Genomic DNA, 20,011 nt, shown 5'->3' with positions numbered 1-20,011 from the left:
TTGAGAGTTCCTTGGACTGCAAGGAAATCCAACCAGTCCATCCTAAAGGAAATCAGTCCTGGGTGTTCACTGGAAGAACTGATGTTGAAGCTGAAACTCCAATAGTGTGGCTACCTGATCCGAAGAGCTGACTCATTTGAAAAGACCCTGATGTTGGGAAAGATTGAAGGCAGGAGAAGGGGAGGAGAGGATGAGATAGTTGGATGGCATCACCGATTCAATGGATATGAGTTTGGGTGGACTCCGGGAGTTGGTGATAGACAGGGAGGCCTGGCGTGCTGTGGTTCATGGAGTTGCAACGAGTCAGACATGACTGAGCAACTGAACTTAACTGAACTGATGAGGTACTTCTAAAGATACCCTAGGTAAGAACCACGGGGCCCAGGGGAGCCTCCGGCCTATTTAGCAGCTGCCTTCCCGGGTCCAGTTCCGGGCATTGATGAACAGCTGGAGCCAGGGGGAGGTGGTTAAAGCGTCAAATGGAGGGGGTCGCCAGGCCCACTGCCAAGGCCTCACAGACCGTTCCGGGTGAGGCATGAGGGCCAAGTGGCGGCCATCGGGGGAGCAGATGCCAGCAACACCCCCTGGGGAGCCGTTGGGATTCAGGGGGTATTGTTCTGTGGGGTTCCCGTCATCATCTGCCCAGTGCAGCGGAGCCAAGCCCCTGGCCTCCATCTGGGCTTGGAGTTCCGGAGAAGAAAATGCCATGTAACCTGTGATGAAGCGGGGACAAGGGATGTAAGAGCAACCTCCCTGATGCCCTCCCCTTATCCCAGCCTTCAGGCTTCCCCACCCCAGCCTTCCTGGAGCCTGACCTTCCCCATGAGCGCTCCACACGGGCAGCACCGCGCCTTCCATCCCTCGCAGCATCAGGGCTGGCCCGGGCCCCACACGCACGCTGGCCCAGCGCGACTCAAAGCGCCCAGACAGGTTGTGGCGTAGCAGGAGACCAGGCCGGGCCAGCCAGGACTCCTGGCACGTCTCCACCGCCTCCTCACTGGAACTGCCTCCCACCCAGCCCAGCAGGGCCAGCAGCTGACAGCCGTTACACACGCCCAGGCTGAAGGTGTCTGGCCGCTGCCGGAAGCGCTTCATCTCAGCTCCGGCCTTTGGGTTAAAGGTCACAGCAGCTGCCCAGCCTAAGAGGGAACAGGAAGCTGGGGTGAGACCTGGAGCGAGGGGGGACCGTCATCTTTCCATCCTAGCGTGCCCTTTTAACACTTGCCCAGGCTCTCCCCCATTCTGAGGAGCTCTTGGCAACCAGGGAAGGTTTACCTGCTTGAAACAGGTGTTGCCAACTCGTGGACCCGAGATGGCCCAGGACGAGCTTTCTGCTTAGCCAGCAGAGCATTTTCAAAATTTTTTATTTAGTTGCCTAACATTTAACTGGGATTTTTGGGCTTCTCTTGAAAAACAGAAAGACCTAGCCATGCTGAGTGGCAGCTGCTGCATCTGACAGGGCAGCACCCAGCCCCTCGACCTCACTAAGCTACCTGCAGGCCTTTGCTGGCTCCTGGCCAGCCTCATGGAGGTGAGAGGCCAGTTCTCAGCCAGGGAAGAGAGGGCTAAGGCAGCTCTTAAGAAGATGTGGGAGGGGGTGGGCAAAAGCCCCACGCCCACCTTTGGCAGAGCCCAGGACATCCGCATAGCTGAAGCCGCCTACAAAGGCCACGCCGCGGAACGTGTCCAGCCCGATGGCTCCAGAGCACAGGTCCTGCATGGTTACATCCCACACCTGGCAGGAGGGGGAGGGGCAGCATCAGAAGGCCCATGGCCTGAGTCCAGCCCGGGACCCACCAGGTACTCTGCTCACCTCGAATCCAGCCAAATGGAAGGCATCTGCCATCTCCCGGTCTCCATTACTGCCCTCTTCCCGAATGATGGCAACTCGGGGGGCAGGACCACCTGGGGGAGGAGCAGGAGTGTCCTTGGGTCAGAGGACCTCTGCACCCCAGCCCCCTAGACACCTTGTCCAGGGCAGGACCCCACATCCAGGCTCTAGGTTCCTCCCCAAGACCCAGAGTGCCAGGGAAGCCAAGCCTCTGCACACACTCCCTCACCAGGCTCGCAAGGCACAGAAGCTCTGGGAAAGGTAGGCGGCAGGCAGTAGGTGGGCCCTGCTCGCTCCCTCAACCCTTGCTCTTCCTGGGCCACACAGTGTGGTTTTGCCTGTAGCCTGTCCAACTGGAAACTGGTCTCCTCCCAGAGGGCTCGTAGCTGCCCAACAGGTTCCTCCAGAACCACTGTCCTGTTCACTGACAGCCGGACCTGGGTAGGGGGAGCAAATCTTTCAGGATGTCCACCTCGGGTGCCTCCAAGGCTGGCAGAGGCAAACCAAGACCTGCCCTGTGCAGGCCTGCCACTCTTCACTTCCTCACCATGGCATGGGGCCCCGTGTCGCCTGTGAGGCCCAGCTCTAGGCAGTGGAGGCCAGCTTTCTGGTAACGCATCAGCACTTGGGCTAGGTCTGGCTCCTGCACCTCCAGCAGCAGGCCTGGCTCCTCGGCGAACAGCACAGGCAGGGCTGGGAGAGTACAGAGGCATCAAGGTGACTAGGGTACTGGCATGGAATCAGAGGTGGAATCGGGGATACGTATGAACAAAGGCAGGGATCGGAGTGGGGTGAGGCTCTCTCAGAGGGGTGCAGTTAGTAACAGAAATGTCACCTGGCTCAGTGATCAGAAAAGACAACAGGAGACTCAGGAGGGAAGGAGTTGAGGACACTCCAGTCTTTAAATGAGGGACACCGGGTCTGTAGGATGGGGACAGGCAGCCCTGCTCGAATCTAGACCTCACCATCGACCCCAGGTGCAGGGATGTCCACCTCTATCCCACAATTCCCGGCAAAGGCCATCTCTAGCAGGCAAGTGATGAGACCTCCATCACTGACATCATGGCCTGAGCAGAGGAGTCGGTCTGGAGGAAGGAGAAAAATGCTTAGCGGTGTTGAGACCCAAACCTGGCGGCTCCACCCCCATTTCTGGACAGTCAGGAGAGGGCAAGTGTGAGAATGTGGGCTTATATCAGAGAACCAGAGAGAAAGGTCCCTCTTGCCCTACTCTCACAGGCTCAGCTGATGACTGCCTGTTTACCCATGTCAGCCACAAGGACCATCTCCCCCATGGCCCCACTCACCTTTCAGCAGCCCCTGGGTGATGCTGAAGGCTCGCACCAAGTTCTCGGGAACATCCAGGTCGGGAGGCTGCTCGCCAAGCTGGGAGAAGCACTGAGCCAGAGCCGTGCCCCCCAGCCGGTGCTGCCCAGGACTTAGAGGCACGTAGAGCAGGTGGCCTGAGAGGAGAGGGATGGCGGAGGGGAGACCAATGGCTCAGGAGAACCCGTTCTGCCATGCAGGGTCACTGAGGCTCCCAGGATGTGGTAAGACACCCCAGTCATCAGCCCCGGAAGGCACCACAGCCCCAGTGCTGAGACGACCCGAGCACTCATTAAGCAGACCCCATACAAAGGATTGGGCTGTGAATACACAATGCATGAAGGAGGGGGAAGAAACCATACCTCTCCCTCCAGGACGCTTGAGGTCTGGGGTCACAGTGGCTGTAATGTCTGAACAGACAGCATAGGCTGAGATGACCAGTGACCCTGCAGAGCAAGGCATAAGCATGTGAGGTGGAGCCCAAGCCCACAGGCCTTGCCCCTTGCCCCCTGGCACCCAGACCTCACCAGGAGCCCGCACGGTTTCAGAGCCAACCCGGGCAGCCATGCTGAGGGAGTCCTTGCCACCGTCCACCGCTACACCCAGGGCCGCCATCACTGCCACCATAGCCTCACAGGCGTCAGCTAGAGCTGCACCCTCCCCTGGGAGCTTGGCCGCCCACATCCAGTTCCCGCTGCATTTCACATCCTGGAAGTGCAGACTTGCATTAGAGAGAGAGCGCAGTGTAGGGAGGCTGGAGGCCAGCAGGTAAGTGGATGGTGAACGTGGTTGTGTCCCACAGGCCTGGAGTTCCAGGCCAGAAGCCGCAGGGGACTCACCTGGAGGTCGGTGACCAGAGCAAACACCAGGTTGGTGAGGGCTTCAGCCACAGCCAGCCGGGCGGCAACCTTCGGGTCCAGCAGACTCTTGACTGGCTGCTCTCCCAGGGCTGTGGCGGCCCCTACCAGCTCCTGGTGACTCAGTGCCACAACCGCCACATCTGCCAGGGGGGTCTGCAGGGGTCCCACACACTGCTGCTGGGCCACCAGGCCGCCCACGGAACGATCCACCTGAGGAACCAGGGGGAGCTGGCCAGAGGCCCAGGGACAAGGGGGTGGCCTGGCTCACCCTGAACACGCAAGCCTTGGGGGGTGGGCAGCAGGGGGTGAGGCCTCTGTCCTGACCCTTCTCCCTCCCTGATGGACCCCCGCAGCCATTCCTTGGATGGGCGAGCAGAGGGAGGGGTGCAGAGGGCTAAGGGGGTGGAGCAGGGTGCAGGGAGGACCTTGTTGGTGAGGTAGCGCTTGCTGGCCACAGCAGGCAGCCTGAGGACCCGCGACAGAGCCTGGCGCACGCTCAGCCCTGGGGGCAGAGTCAGAGGCTGCAGCAAGGGGAGACTCCTCTGGAGGAAGAACTCCTGCAACACAGACGGCAACAGGGGTGTGAGCACTGGGGTGGAGCACTAGGCATACAGGTGACAATGCACGTGTGGGGCAGAGGGTGGAGTCAGGCCAGGGAAGGGAGATGCTTCCTGACCCCATGTACCTTCCGGGGCATCTTGCCCAGCACCCAGTCCAGGTCCAGGTCCACAGGGGTTGGGGGAGGAGTGGGGGGTGCCTCCACCTGTCCATCTGTGCCCGTAGGCCACTCTCGATCATCCACCAGCACTATCTGTAGACCAGAGGGACATCACCCAGAGGGGGTGAGGCTGTGACCACCAGCAGGGAGTGAACTCTTCTGGAAAGTAGGGCAGAAGTGCTCTTTCCAGCCCATCTGGCTTCTCCTGTTGAGCCCCGCCCCCCGCCCCCACAGCCTACATGCTATTCCCCACGGCTCCCCTGTGTTCATCTCTCTCCTGGGCCCCGGCAGCTCAAGTCTACCTACAGCATCTGCTACTGACTCCCCAGGCCAACTCACTCTCCTGTCTCCAGTGATGGTGCCCACAAAACAGACTGGGCAGCGTTCCCGGGCACTGACACAACTCAGGAAGTCACGGTCAGAGGGCCTCAGCAGAAGTGCGTTCGACTCCTGGTACTCGGCCCCCCAGATTTCCAGGGCATTCAGGGTTGGGTCCCCCAGCTGCACATCCATGAGGGCGGACGAAAAGGAAGGGTCAGTGGGTGCTCCCAAGTCTTATGATCTTGCTGAGAGTGAGGGGCAGATGGGTGGGGCTGCTGGGACTGGCAGGGGCAGGGAGGCGGGCAGATTTCACGGAGGAAGACCCACCTGGAAGCGGCTGGTGTAAATGACGGCTCCAGCCGGGTCACTCAGCTCCTTCAGGACATTGCCTGGTGGGGGTGTTCCCGGGAGAGGTGCTCACATGGCCGCCGTCAGCACCGGGATAACAAAAGGCTGTTCCCAGCCTCCCAAGGAGCCCTTAATTCTGTGCATCCCTGTTTGAACCGCTGCTGCACCTTCTCTACCAACTATCCCATGGCAGCAAGCTGCCACCCTCAACCCTGGGCCTGTTTAGAATGTATAGTGCGTGGAGAATGGGACCCTGAGCTGTCAGGTTGATTGCAGATCCTCAACCTAAACCAACTGCTGAGACTCTCCCTAAATTGAACCAAGCAGAGACCAGGTAGGCCCGGTCCCTTGTCCCAACCCCCTTTCTCACCATTGCCACCAGCACCCTGGTCATGGAGGCTGCAGATGGGGTTTCCCTCAGGGGCCTCCACACAAGCCCGGATCACACGGTTCATCTTCTGTTCCATCTCTGGGTCTCCCCGCTGCACAGCCCCAAAATCCAGGTCACTGGCGTTGTCTCCCTGCACCTGTGGGGATAGATATAGACAGCATAGATCAGTTCAGAGGGGCTGGGAGCTCACACCTCACCCAGGTATGGGGCCCCGAGAGATCATGGAGTTGGCATCTGGGCTATTCCCACTTACCTGCACAGACGAAGCAGCTCCGCCCCCAACTCCAATCCTGTAGACAGGACCACCAACCTTCACGACATCCATGCCTGCGAGGAAGGAGGGCTGAATCAGAGCACTCAGGGAATGACAGTACAAGTACAAAGCAGTGTGAGGATAAAGGGAAGCCAACATTAGGGGTATCTGTCAACATTCATTGAGTTAAATACACTCCAAGGAATTTACCCTCCAGATTATTCACAGGTGCAAAATAGCCAATGAACAAACTTAAACAATAGCATTATTTGTGTTACCAAAGACAAGAAATAATCTACATGCTAATGACAGAAATATGCAGGTCAGGAAGCAACAGTTAGAACTGGACATGGAGCAACAGACTGGTTCCAAATAGGAAAAGGAGTACGTCAAGGCTGTATGTTGTCATCCTGCTTATTTAACTTCTATGCAGAGTACATCATGAGAAATGCTGGGCTGGAAGAAGCACAAGCTGGAATCAAGATTGCTGGGAGAAATATTAATCACCTCAGATACGCAGATGACACCACCCTTATGGCAGAAAGTGAAGAACTAAAGAGCCTCTTGATGAAAGAGAAAGAAGAGAGTGAAAAAGTTGGCTTAAAGCTCAACATTCAGAAAACGAAGATCACGGCATCTGGACCCATCACTTCATGGGAAATAGATGGAGAATAGGTGGAAACAGTGTCAGACTTTACTTTGGGGGGCTCCAAAATCACTGCAGATGGTGACTGCAGCCATGAAATTAAAAGACACTTACTCCTTGGAAGAAAAGTTATAACCAACCTAGACAGCATATTAAAAAGAAAAGACATTACTTTGCCAACAAAGGTCCGTCTAGTCAAGCCTATGATTTTTCCAGTGGTCAGGTACAGATGTGAGAGTTGGACTGTGAAGAAAGCTGAGCGCCGAAGAATTGATGCTTTTGAACTGTGGTGTTGGAGAAGACTCTTGAGAGTCCCTTGGACTGCAAGGAGATCCAACCAGTCCATTCTAAAGGAGATCAGTCCCGGGTGTTCATTGGAAGGACTGATGCTGAAGCTGAAACTCCCAATACTTTGGCCACCTCATGAGAAGAGTTGACTCATTGGAAAGACCCTGATGCTGAGAGGGATTGTGCACAGGAGAAGGGGATGACAGAGGATGAGATGGCTGGATGGCATCACTGACTCGATGGACACGAGTTTGGGTGAACTCCGGGAGTTGGTGATGGACAGGGAGGCCTGGCGTGCTGCAATGCACAGAGTCGCAAAGAGTTGGACACAATTGAGTGATTGAAATGAACTGAATGACAGAGAACTGGTTAAATAAATTATGGTATAAGCCATACAGTGTAAAAGTAAGCCACTGCAAAAGAAAATTACATATGAATATAATGAAGTAAAATGATTTCATCAGTATGAAATGATTTCCAAGCATATTGCTAAGCTGAAAAAAAGCAAGGTACAGATGTATACATACCCACTTAGAACCCCATCAATAAGAATAAAATACTTAGGAATAAACTTAATAGAAATGTAAGACTTATACACTGAAAAACATGAAATACCTTACTAGGCCTAAATAACTTGAAAAAGATCCGATGTTTATAGACTGGAAGACTTAATATTGTTATGACGGCAATACTTCCCAAAGTGATCTTCAAGTCAACACAGCCACCTTTTTCAAAGAAATGGACCAGCTGACCCTAAAATTTATACAGAAATCTGAGGGACCTAGAACAAAGCCAAGACAATCTTGAAAAAGAACTCAATTGAAGGACTCATACTTTCTGCTTTTAAACTTACCACAGAGCTAAAAGGTTTTTTCCAAAAAGGGTTGTTAGAACAACTGGATATCCAGATGTCAAATAAGGAAATTAGATCCCTACTTCATACCATACACAAACTTCAAAATGCTTCAGAGCCTTAACGTAAGCGATAAAAGCTAGAAAGTATTACTAGAGAATATAGAAGTCAATCCAGGTGACCTTGACTCAGGCAATGGTTTCTTAGTCATGGCACTGTAAGCCAAAAGCCACAAAACAAAAATAAACTACATTTACCAAAATTAAAAAAATTTGTGATTCAGGGGACACCATGAAAGAAGTAAAAAGACAACCCACAGAATGGAAAAGAATACTTGCAAATCATGTATCTACCTGATAAAGGGCTAGTATCTAGAATATATAAAGAACTCTTAGAACTCCATAAAAAAAGGCAAACAATCCAATTTAAAAGCGAGCAAAAGGTCTCAACAGATATTTCTCCAAGGAAGACATAGGAATAGTCAACAAACATATGGAAAGATGCTTAACATCATGAGTCCTTAGGGAAATGTAAACACAAACCACCATGAGATACTAATGGCACTTCATATGCATTCCGATGGCTGTAATCAAAGAGACAGATAATAACAAGTGTTGATGAGAATCTAGAGAAACCGGAACCCTCACACACTGCTGAGGGGAATGTAAAATGGTGCATCTGCTTTGGAAAACAGTGTGTTAGGTTTTTTTTAAAAGACTGAGTATAGTTATCATGAGACCTAGCAAGTCCACTCCAAGTCACATACTTGAGAAATAACAACATAAAGACAAAATAAAACTTGTACACAATTGTTTATAGCAGCATTATTCATAATTAGCCGAAAAGCAGAAACAACCCACTTGTCTACCAACTGACAAATGGATAAAGAAAATGTGTTATAGGTACACAACAGAATATTAATATTATTCAGTCATAAAAAGGAATGAGGTACTGATACATACTATAATACGAATAAAGATGTCATGTTAAGTGAAAGCAGCCAAACACATTTATAACAGGGAAATCTTTCAAGATAAGAAAATAGATTACAGGTTTCCAGAGGCCAAAAGAAGGAGCATGGGGAGTGACTGCTTGTGAGTACAGGGTTTCTTTCTGGGGATGATGAAAATGTTCCAGAATTAGTAGTGATTAAGGCACAACTTTGTGAATATACTAAAAACACTAACTTATACACTTTCAAAGGGCACACTTTATGGTACATGGATTATCTCAATAAAATGGTTATTAAAAAAATTGGTGGAGAATTCCCTGGCAGTCCAGTGGTTAGGACTCTGTGCTCTCACTTCTGGAGCCCTGGGTTCAATCCCTCTTTGAAAAGTAAAATCCCATAAGCTGTGTGGCACAGCCAAAAAAACGTGTGTACACATGCTAGTTGTTTTAACAGAGGAGGCAAATACACACATGGGTCTGTTTATGTATGCACGAAGCACTTCTGGCAAGGTACAGGAATGACCAATTAACATTGCTTATCTCTAGGGAGGGAAACTGGGTGGCTGGAGGTCAGGGAGAACAGCGTTTTCACTGTACAATCTTTTTTTTGCTTTTTAAATTCTGAGCCATGCGACTGGTCACACATTCAATAAATGGTACCCAGCCTCTATCTTGATTCCACCACAGGTCCTAGCACAGTGCTCAGCACCCAGTGGGCCCTCAGTAAATGTTGACCGACCAAACTAAACTTGCAGATAAAAACAGAGGTGCTGGGTAAAACTACTGGCTGCCTTCACTAAGCAGGGTGGGCCCCTGCCATGGAGAAGTCAACCGGGGAAAGGCAGACTGAGCCTGCCCAACTGGCATAAAGCCCTGCCCTACCTTAAAAGCCTGTCCAGAGGAGAAGAGACAGGAGCCAGGAGATACAAAACAAACTGCTGAGATTCCACTCCTGCAGTAGCCATGCCCTGGGGAAAAAGCTGCCGGGACCTGGAGAGAGGTGGGGGGCTCTTACCTGGCTCTGGGGGCTCCTTGCTCACATGCTCAGCTTCCATGGACCCAATGCCTCCGCTAAACATGATGGGCTTGATCCACTCACGCCGCTGGCCGTCCGGGAGTTGAAGGCCCAAGGAACGGGCAAAGCCTGGAACGTGGATGTCACAAGGAGAGGGCACAGGGTCTAGTCATCCAGGCTCCTCAGCGCTTACTGGGTCACACACCCTACCCTGCCTCTGGGACTAATATCCATGTCAAGGATAATAGTCCCCTACACCCTCCAGGCTCACCAGCAAGCACTGGTTCCCCAAACTTGTTGCCGTAGTCAGAAGCCCCATTACTGGCCTCAATGGCAATCTCCAGGGGTCGGGCAAAGTTTCCTGGATACTGGAAGCTTGGATCCTCCCAGGGCATACTGTAACCTGGGAAGGAAAGAGGAAGAGGGATGGATGGTAAAGATGGAAGTCAGAGGAGCCAGGACCCTTTAGGAAGAGTCTGACTCTTGGGATTAGAGCTCTTAACATTTTCTAAGAAATTGGATTTTGGGGGCAGTTGATGGTCAAAAGTCTAACTCTGTATTAGGTTGTTTTTGTTTTTGTAAGAAAATTGTAGTTCTGCAAAGCCAGACGTGGATCTCCCTTGGCCTACTGTCCTCATGACCATGGCTGGGGAAAGGCCAGCTACTCTAGAGCCCTTTCTCCCAAGAAAAGGTGCCCATGATGACTGCTTAACTTAGGAGATAAAAGTGTCCAGTGCCTGCCAGGAGGAGGAATCTGGGTAGAGAGCAAAGAGATGGGACCTGGGATACGCAAGTTTCCAAAGCAATAGCCAGCAGTGCCAGCCACCACGTGGGCCCCTCGGCCTGTGCACTGGACATCTCGGATCCGGCCCCCTGTGCCAGTTGTTGCACCACTGAAGGGGGCTACTCCTGTGAAGAGAGAGGGAGAGGTATGGCTATTGAAGAGCAAGGTCCACCACTGACCACCCCGCTGAAAATAAGGACATGCAGCCAATCTGCTGGTCCCCAGGGTGAGGGGGGCTGGGACCTTTGCCTCTCCCTACACTCTGATCTCACCTTCCCTCCTGGGTACTCAGCTCACCTGTGGGGAAGTTGTGTGTCTCTGCCGTGAAGACAACATGTCTCAGCCCCTGACGTTGCTGGAAGGAGCTTGGCCGTGTGGGGTCCTTGGGCCGTAAGAATCGGACTTCCTTCCCCTGGATGGCACTGTGGACACATCGTTCTGGGCCTGGCTTCCTTGCTGGGATCTGCACTTACCCCACTGGAGCCTGGGGCACTCTGTCCCCTGTGCCCAGCCAAGGGCACCACCCACCTGCTGTTGTCACAGAACTTGAGGACGTTGTTGGGGTTGGAGGATGCCTGGGTGCTCATGATGGACTCAAACAGCGAGTGTGGCAGCTCCTGTCCATCCACGTGGAGTCGACCCTTGAAGAACCAGTGTCGGCTGTGCTCGCTGCCGGGATGATGTAGGGAGGGGACGGCAGGGCAGAAACATGGGTCATGTCTCAGGCCTTGCCACCAGCATAAAAGACAGAGTTACAGCCACAGGTCAAAACAGATTTCAGAAAGTCATAAGCTTCCAATGGTCTGTCACTGTGGATTATCCAGATCCCGAGTGAAGATAAAACCAAGATGTGATGCAGACTATTGGATGGATGGGGAACCCAGGCACTCAGACTCAGGGAGGCCCCTAAGCCAAGAAGTTGTGCTAGTGGTAAAGAACCCACCTGCCAATTCAGAAGACATAAGAGATGTGGGTTCAGTCCCTGGGTCAGGAAGATCCCCCAGAAGAGGGCATGGCAACCCACTCCAGTATTCTTGCCAGGGAAATCCCACGGACAGAGGAGCCTGCAGGCTATGGTCCATAGGTTCACCAAGAGTTGGACATGACGGAGTAACTAACACTTTCACTTTCTTAGGCCAAGCGAGAGCCATGGAGGGTCCCTATGATCTTCCAACATCCACACTCTCAGACACCAGAATGTCCCCATTCCTCCCCACCTATTGGACTGAGCCAAGTCGAAGACTTCCACAGTGCTGGGGTTGCGCTGCAGCTCCTGGAAGCGCTTGGTGTAGAAATCCAGGTCCCAGGAGTCTAGGGCCAGACCTAGGAGACAACCCCCAGAGAAGCTGGTTGTGAGACACTGCACACTTCTGGCCTGGGCCTTCCTTCAGGGACCCCTGCTGACCTAGCTCCTGGTTGGCTTTCTCCAGGGCAGACCGGCCCTCAGCCAGTACGTCAATTGGGCTGCTCAGGGGTGCTGGGATGCACCCTGAAGAGAAGCTCTGGATGGGCTGGGGGAAGTGCTGCTCCGTCATCCGGTCATGCAGGGTAGCCAGAGCAATGGCCTCCAGGTCAGCTGAAGGTGGGTAGGCAAACTAGGGGTGGAGACACACAGCGAGGGCGAGGGGTGCAGGGTTGAAGAATGGACAAAATGGTCCACCCTCAGTCCTCCAAGCCACACAAGCCCAGCCCACTGCTAGCCTCTCCAGCACCTTTGCTCAGTTAGAAAAAGATGCCCCTTCCAGGCATGAGTGCCTGTCAGCATTAGAAACAGGAGCACAGGCTGGATTTCTGTCCTATTTACTTCTCGACCAGGCGGCCTCAAGCAGTGAACAAGCTGCAAATAGGGCAGGCCTCAAATCAGAAACTGCTTCCCCTGCTTCTCATCATTTCCTTGGATTGCAGGACCCAATCTCCTGCCCACTTCCTCCTCTGGATCCCCACCTGGTTGCCTACTGCCTCACCGAGAGCAGGTAGCGCCGGGTTGGCTCCACGCGGTCCACGGCCCCCAGCCCCGCAGCCTGGCACACTGACACGATGTTGCTGGATGTCGGGGTGGAAAAGTTCAGCCTGTAGATTGGTTAGGACCAGATGGTTAGGACCTGACCCCAGCTGAGAAGGTGGATCCTGCCCACGGCCGTCCAGCCAGTCTCCAACCTCCACTCCCCAGACCCACCCCCGCCCATACCACTGGCCTCCAGCCTTAGATTTGGGCCCTGAGAAACATGCTCTCAAAGGTCATTCAAATAAACCATAACTGCAGCATCAAAATGTTTCAACTTCAATGTCTAGGAATGCAACTTGTTATATTTCCAGAACATGCCTGGGAGCTGGCTCAGTCTTCAAAGTGGGGAGTGGGGTGAAGAGAAAACAAATCTCCCAAGGATCACAAGAAGAGGAAGAGGCATGAGAGTGGCAGGGGTGGCAGAGTGTTTGGAAGGGCTCTGGACCATGGAACAAGTTGCTCGAGGCTGGAACACTTGCCTAGGTCCAACCTCCAGCAGCAGGTCTGTGGGGCCAGGAAGGAGCCAGGACTCCTGAGCAACATCGTCCAGTAACAAGGGGCAGCCAAATAGCCATGTCAGCTTCTTCATCTCCTTGTTGCTCGGGAAGGACTCAGCTGCAGGGAGACAGGGCAAGGAGACGTTGGGACACTGCCACTGGTGATTGGTACTTCGCCCAAGAATCCAGTAACTGGCCCAACCTGTCCAGTTCACATTGTAGCACTGCTCAGTCTTGACACCCTGCAGCTCCGGTAGTTCCCTTTGCAGCTTCCTTTCAATGTATTCAGAGGCTGCCCTCTCGTGGCCAGAGGGGCGGACATAGAAGTGAAGGACGGAGGACATCTCTGCAGGTGTCCCTTGCTGGAAAGACGAGTTAGGTTCCTAAAAAATAACATGAACTAGAGCCGATCTGTTGAACTGGTTTCAAGTTCAGTTCAGCTGAGGCTTTGGAGACATTAGGGATGGGGTGGGGGAAAGTATTGGGGGCATTCAGGGATAAATGCATCCAGACATTTCCAATCCAGTATGGTCAAGGTCAGGGGACTGGGGGTACCAACCTAGCATGGTGGCAGTGGGAAAGACTTCCTAAGGGAAGGGCTTCCCTGGTGGCTCTGCTAGTAAAGAATCTGCCTGCAATGCAGGAGACCTGGGTTCGATCCCTGGGTTTGGAAGATCCCCTGGAGAAGGGATAAACCTAGCACGGTGGGAGTGGGAAACACTTCCCAAGAGAAGTGGCATCTAAGTGTAAACCTAAAGGATGAGCTGGACTGGGCTGGTCAGTAAAGTCAAACGACAGCTCCTCTACTTCAATGTTTCAAAATATTATGTCCCTGTTCAAGGTAAATGCAAAGCCTGACAGTCAAAGACCCTCCAGGTCTATCCCCAACTACTTTTCAACTTCTGATCCCACTGCTTCTCAAAAGGACCTTGGCTTTACTCACTAAACACTGCCTGGCCTCCTTGCCATTCCTTTGCCCCATCCTAGAATGTCTATGTCTAATTCTATCCTATCCAAAGCTTTCCCACTTGTTGAGGTTAGTACAGGTCGCACCAACTCTGAAGCCCTCCTCGCTGCTCCAGTGCTTAGGGACACCTCCCTCCTATGTGATCAGAGAGCTTCTGATTCACACCATTCATTCAGCTCTGATCTCTCTCTCACACACACAGCACTTCCACGTGTACAAACTCTCTTCCCAAAGAAGTGGGAAGCTCACTGCTTCACTTCTTCACTTGGACCACTCACAGGTATCTCAAATCTAACTTACTCAAGGCTGAATCTGACTATTCTGTCAAGGTCACTGAATGAAGATTGCAACGTTGCCAATCTACAGGTCACTTAACTTCTTACCTTATTCAACCTCTCAGCAGCATATGACTTACTCATTCTCTACTTCTTAAAACACTCTCCTCTCTTGGCCTCCTGACACCACTCTCCTGGTATTCCTCTGCCTCTGGTTGCTCCATCTCAGTCACCTGTGCTGGCTCCTACTGTTCTTGTTGTTGTCAGTTGCTCAGTCATGTCCGACTCTTTATGACCTCATGGACTGTAGCCCACAAGGCTCCTCCGTCCATGGATTTCCCAGGCAACAATACTGGGGTGCGTTGCCATTTCCTTCTCCAGGGGTTCTTCCCAGCCCAGGGATTGAACCCACATCTCCTGCACTGGCAGCTGAGCCACCAGGGAAGCTCCTACTCTTCTGCTCCACCTCTAAACAGTGGTTGCCCAAGGCTCTGCCCTTTGTTTTCTTCTTTCTAAATGCTCTTCTTAAGTGACATCATTCAGACCCGTGGCTTTAAATATTATCTCTTAGACTGAACCAATGAAACTGCCATCATTCAACCATTTTTGACTAAAAATGACAATTTTACACAATTTGAGTTGATATCTGCCAACAGATTTCATAACTTTACAAAGAGTCAGACATGACTGAGTGACTTTCACTTTACTTATTCAACTCTGACTCTCCCTGAAACTCCATACTAACACATGCAAATATTTAGTTGACATTGCCACAGAGAAGTCTCCTAAACACTAAATAGCCTGCTTTGGTCAAAACAGAAAATTTGATTTATCAGTTCTCCAAGACCTTCAGTTCCCATTTCCCATCTCAGTTAACACCACCTTCATCCAATCTATTGCTCGAGCCAAAAGTCCAGATGTGTGAATGCTAGGTTGAGTCCAATTCTTTGCAACCCCATGAACCATAGCTCACCAGGCTCCTCTGTCCATGGGATTCTTCAAGCAAGAATACTGAAGTGGGTAGCAATGCCCTCCTACAGGGGCTCTTCCTGACCCAGGGATCAAACCCTGGTTTCCTGCACTGCAAGCAGATTCTTTGCCGTTGGAGCCAGCGGGGAAGCCTTTCCTTTTATCAACCAAAAATATCTCAGAATCTTGTAGACTGACAAATTCCAGGACAGATCTCATTTTAGCTACGGGTGCTCCTGCCAGATCTTGATTCTGCCTTTTTTAAGCTTCTACCCCATGCTAACGATTTTTTAAATCTTTTATTTTTATTTATTTTTTTGCCAAGGTTTGTGGGATCCTAGTTCCCCGACCTGGGATTGAACCAAGGCCCTTGGCAATGAGTGCTCAGTCTTAATCACTGAACCGTCAGGGAATTTCCCTTATGACCCTTTCTAAAGTTAGACGCCTCGGTTATTCTCTACACCATAGTTCCTTCACAGGAATGATCACATTCCGAAATCATTCTGATTATTAAAACAGTTGACTTTCCTTTATCATTCCCAGTGAAATAGATGCTCCAAGAGCACAGACACAGGATTGCCTACATCAGGGCTGTCTCCCCAAAGACCAACATGGTATCTGACATAAAACTGGAGGCCAACAGATTATTTCGCTGGTTGAATGAATTGTTAGAGAGGGGATGAATTTACGTGGGGGATCCCATGCCGGGGAACCAACAAACGCAAATGGACGCCTGCACTAAGGCAAGCACGCAGGCCTCCGCTGGGCGCGGCTCTGCCTGGTAGGGATCCTGCAGCCGCCCAAATCAAGCTTGGCGTGGGTAGCTACGGGGTTCAGTTTGTAGTGGTATCCAGGTTTGCGAGCGCGCGCGGCAGCCTTACCACGTGGTAGCACTTCTCGCAGTCAGTCAGCTCCTCGAATTCTGGCGCGCAGATCAACGTCATCCGCATGCGCCGCAGGAAGAGGCGGAGTCTAAGAGTGCCTCGCCCCCTCCCTCTTTCCCTGGTGTGGCCTCCCCAGACCTTCTCCGTCAAGTCCTAGAACTTCTACACCCAGTAGGTTCATTCCAGAAATATATATTCAGTTAACGTTTGTGAAAATAAAGTCAGCCTCAGGTCCCCGCTTCTCTTGTCCCCGTGCAAAGTGTGAGGGAAACACTGAATGCAGGAATAAAACACACCTTTCCTGTCCAGAACTCAGTTTCCGCACCCTCCCACCCCCCCTTGCTGGCTTTACTTGCTTGCTTTCACTTTTGTCTTTTCTAAACGAACTCATTTTTTAGCGGAGTGGGAGACCTATGTTTTTTAACTTCTAGCTAGTTAAGGTAACAGTAATAATGATCAGAAGCATTTATTGAAGGAGTATATCAAGGCTCTTAATGTCAGTCTGCTTATTTAACTTAAAAGCAGAGCACATCATGTGAAATGCTGGGCTGGATGAAGCACAAGCTGGAATCAAGATTGCCGGGAGCAATGTCAACAACCTTAGATATGCAGATAATACCACCCTAAGGGCAGAAAGTGAAAAGGAACTAACGAGCCTCTTGATAAAGGTGGAAGACTGGGGAAAATTGACTTAAAACTCAACATTCAAAAAACTAAGATAGTGATAAATAAATTTATATTTTTTTTAAAAAGGAGAAAAAAAAAACAAAACCTAAGATCATGGCATTTGGTCCCATCACTGCATGGCAAATAGATGGGGAAAAATGGAAACAGTGACAGACTTTATTTTCTTGGGCTCTAAAGTCAGTGTGGATGGTGACTGCAGGCTTGAAATTAAAAGACACTTGCTCCTTGGAAGAAAAGCTATGACAAACCTAGACAGCATATTAAAAAGCAGAGACATTACTTTGCCAACAAAGGTCCATCTATTCAAAGCTATGGTTTTTCCAGTAGTAATGTATGAATGTGAGAGTTGGACTATAAAGAAAGCTGAGCGCCAAAGAATTAATACTTTTGAACTGTTGTGCTGGAGAAGACTCTTGAGAGTCCCTTGGATTGCAAGGAGATCAAACGAATGCATCCTAAAATAAATCAGTCCTGAATATTCATTGAAAGGACTGATGATGAAACTGAAACTTCAATCCTTTGGCCACCTGATGTGAAGAACTGACTCATTTGAAAAGACCCTGATGCTGAGAAAGATTGAGGGCAAGAGAAGAAAGGGGTGACAGAGGATGAGATGATTGGATGGCATCATCAACTCAGTGGACTCAATGGACATGACTTTGAGCAAACTCTGGGAGATGGTGAAGGACAGGGAAACCTGGCGTGCTGCAGTCCATGGAGTCACAAAGGGTCTGACAGGACTGAGCAAGTAAGAATTTAATAGTCTACTTAAAGAGATATGGGCAGGATTAAGGAACAACAAAGTGCAATGGGCCACCCAGAGCCTAGCAACACCATAAGTGGTTAGCACCTCCAAGCTTGAAAGTACAAAGGGAGAAATGTTGTTATGAGCTGGGAGAGAAGTGGAGCCATGAAAGAAGGGTGTTCAGTAGACCTAGGAAGCTACTGCCACAAGCTCAGTGTCGAGGGAGAAATAGAATAAACAGTGAGTTCTCCAGTCCTGAATCCCCCTGCAAAATGTCTCTGTCTCCCATTAGCCAAACCTAACCTGAAGCCTGAGGGCAAGAAAGCTGGAATGGAGTGCTAGGACTGGTACTGTGGTAACCAGTCCGGTGGTCTTTCTAAAGAGTCAGGCAATACAGAAACACTCATAGGAAAAAGGTAAAAGTCTTTATCCTTATCCCTTTCCTGCCCCATTCTCTTCCCTTCTCCAGTATAGGGCGAAGCCTAGCGTGAGGTAAGTAAGGCACTTGGGATACACCATTTAATATATTTTAGGTGGCTCACTTACCTCACCCTAATTCCATCCCTGTCCCAGATATAACAGTTATTACCTGTTTGGTAGGTAATATTCCAGGCTGTACTTGTGACTCATTTCTGACAGAGACCACCTGTTGACTCTTGGCATCTGAGTACTCCTGGACTTCTTTCCCTCCAGCCGCTCCTGGTGTTCTAACTAGGGAGTCAACGTGGCTGGAGTGGAGTGAGAGAGAGGTTTCACCTCCCCTGGGGGAATCTCTCATTCCTGTTGTATTAATGAAAAGGGAAGGGACATACCTCTGATGTAATCTTGGGAAATAATTGCAAACATATATTTGCCTTATAAATAACTTGGCACCAACATTGCAAATCAAATATACTTCAATAAAAAATACAATTAAATTTAAAGAAATTTTAATTCTACAAGTTATGGTATCCCCTAATTCAACTTCATTCAATACAAGCTCTATATTCCTTATTATATGAACTAGTTATACATTGTGGTGCCAAGTTATTTATAACAAATGTGTATTCTATCTTGCTCTAAAAATGATTTGAAGCTGCTGCAAGTATACAATGGCCTTTGATGCTCCTCTTTCACTTCATACCTTTAATTTCCCCTCTTTCCCTCCAGCCTCACTGACTTCTTGCATTTCTTTCCACCACAAAGGCTTTGTTGTTTCACCTGTCCATTCTTTCTCTGTAATCCCCATCATATGAATCCTTCACTTCTCTCAATTTTTTAAATAGAAAATCATTGTTTCAGTAAGGCTTTCACTATATAAAAGGGACACCCCTGCATTCCACAGTATCTATAACTCACATTCTACACATTTTACTTTACTATTTCCCCCATTTGACTATGAGTACCTAGAAGTAACATTCAGAAAACTAAGATCATGGCATCTGGTCCCATCACTTCATGGGAAATAGATGGGGAAACAGTGGAAACAGTGTCAAACTTTATTTTGGGGGGCTCCAAAATCACTGCAGATGGTGACTGCAGCCATGAAATTAAAAGACACTTACTCCTTGGAAGAAAAGTTATGACCAACCTAGATAGCATATTGAAAAGCAGAGACATTACTTTGCCAACAAAGGTCCATCTAGTCAAGGCTATGGGTTTTCCAGGGGTCGTGTATTGATGTGAGTTGGACTGTGAAGAACACTGAGTGCCGAAGAATTGATGCTTTTGAACTGTGGTGTTGGAGAAGACTCTTGAGAGTCCCTTGGACTGCAAGGAGATCCAACCAGTCCATTTTAAAGGAGATCAGTCCTGGGTGTTCATTGGAAGGACTGATGCTGAAGCTGAAACTCCAATACTTTGGCCACCTCATGAGAAGAGTTGACTCATTGGAGAAGACTCTGATGCTGGGAGGGATTGTGGGCAGGAGGAGAAGGGGACGACAGAGGATGAGATGGCTGGATGGCATCACCGACCAGATGGACACGAGTTTGGGTGAACTCCGGGAGTTGGTGATGGACAAGGAGGCCTGGAGTTCTGCGGTTCATGGGGTCGCAAAGAGTCAGACACGACTAAGTGACTGAACTGAACTGAACTGACCTAGTTTTAACTTAATCTATTTTTCTTTGTATTTGATGCCTAGAACAGTACTTGTCAAACGAGAACCTGATAAATTTTTGTGTATTTACTAATGAAAGCCTCTTCTCTTCCTAATTTAGTCAACCAACCAATCAACCCATGGCTTAACAGGCAGTGGAGTGCACAGAATTCATGCAACTATGTGTCAGCACTATTCTAGACTTTGGGGGTATAGCAGCGAAGAAAGCAAATAAAAATCTTTGCTCTCATGGAGCTTAATTCTAGAACAAGGAGACTGATAGGAAAAAAAAAAAAAAAGGAATGAGGTGCTCTGGCTGCATT

At 50.2% G+C, this 20,011-nt stretch overlaps 1 protein-coding gene across 2 annotated transcripts; it reads right to left on the bottom strand.

The window, feature by feature from the left end:
- On the bottom strand, positions 251-16,231 carry PFAS (phosphoribosylformylglycinamidine synthase). 2 transcript variants are annotated; one of them, XM_018064621.1, is made up of 28 exons: positions 16,177-16,231; positions 13,287-13,467; positions 13,067-13,202; positions 12,547-12,652; positions 11,988-12,177; positions 11,800-11,905; positions 11,111-11,251; positions 10,880-11,004; positions 10,579-10,707; positions 10,070-10,201; positions 9,799-9,927; positions 6,046-6,119; positions 5,772-5,928; positions 5,381-5,442; positions 5,072-5,233; positions 4,700-4,825; positions 4,440-4,571; positions 3,994-4,224; positions 3,682-3,862; positions 3,517-3,600; positions 3,136-3,291; positions 2,797-2,916; positions 2,379-2,524; positions 2,061-2,268; positions 1,814-1,905; positions 1,621-1,735; positions 816-1,139; positions 251-713 (listed from the first exon to the last, which is right to left on the bottom strand). In XM_018064621.1, the coding sequence occupies exons 2-28, from the start codon at positions 13,426-13,428 to the stop codon at positions 403-405; spliced, it is 4,017 nt and encodes a 1,338-aa protein (XP_017920110.1). In that variant the 5' UTR covers positions 13,429-13,467; positions 16,177-16,231; the 3' UTR covers positions 251-402. The 2 variants fall into 2 exon arrangements, with proteins under 2 accessions (XP_017920110.1, XP_017920111.1); XM_018064622.1 differs by lacking the exons at positions 251-713; positions 1,621-1,735 and having other exon boundaries at positions 994-1,139.

The sequence above is a fragment of the Capra hircus genome, chromosome 19, assembly GCF_001704415.2.
Source record: "Capra hircus breed San Clemente chromosome 19, ASM170441v1, whole genome shotgun sequence".
Classification (NCBI taxonomy): Eukaryota; Metazoa; Chordata; class Mammalia; order Artiodactyla; family Bovidae; genus Capra; species Capra hircus.
The sequence above is the reverse complement of the archived record's forward strand: the minus strand, read 5'-3'. Positions and strand labels throughout refer to the sequence as shown.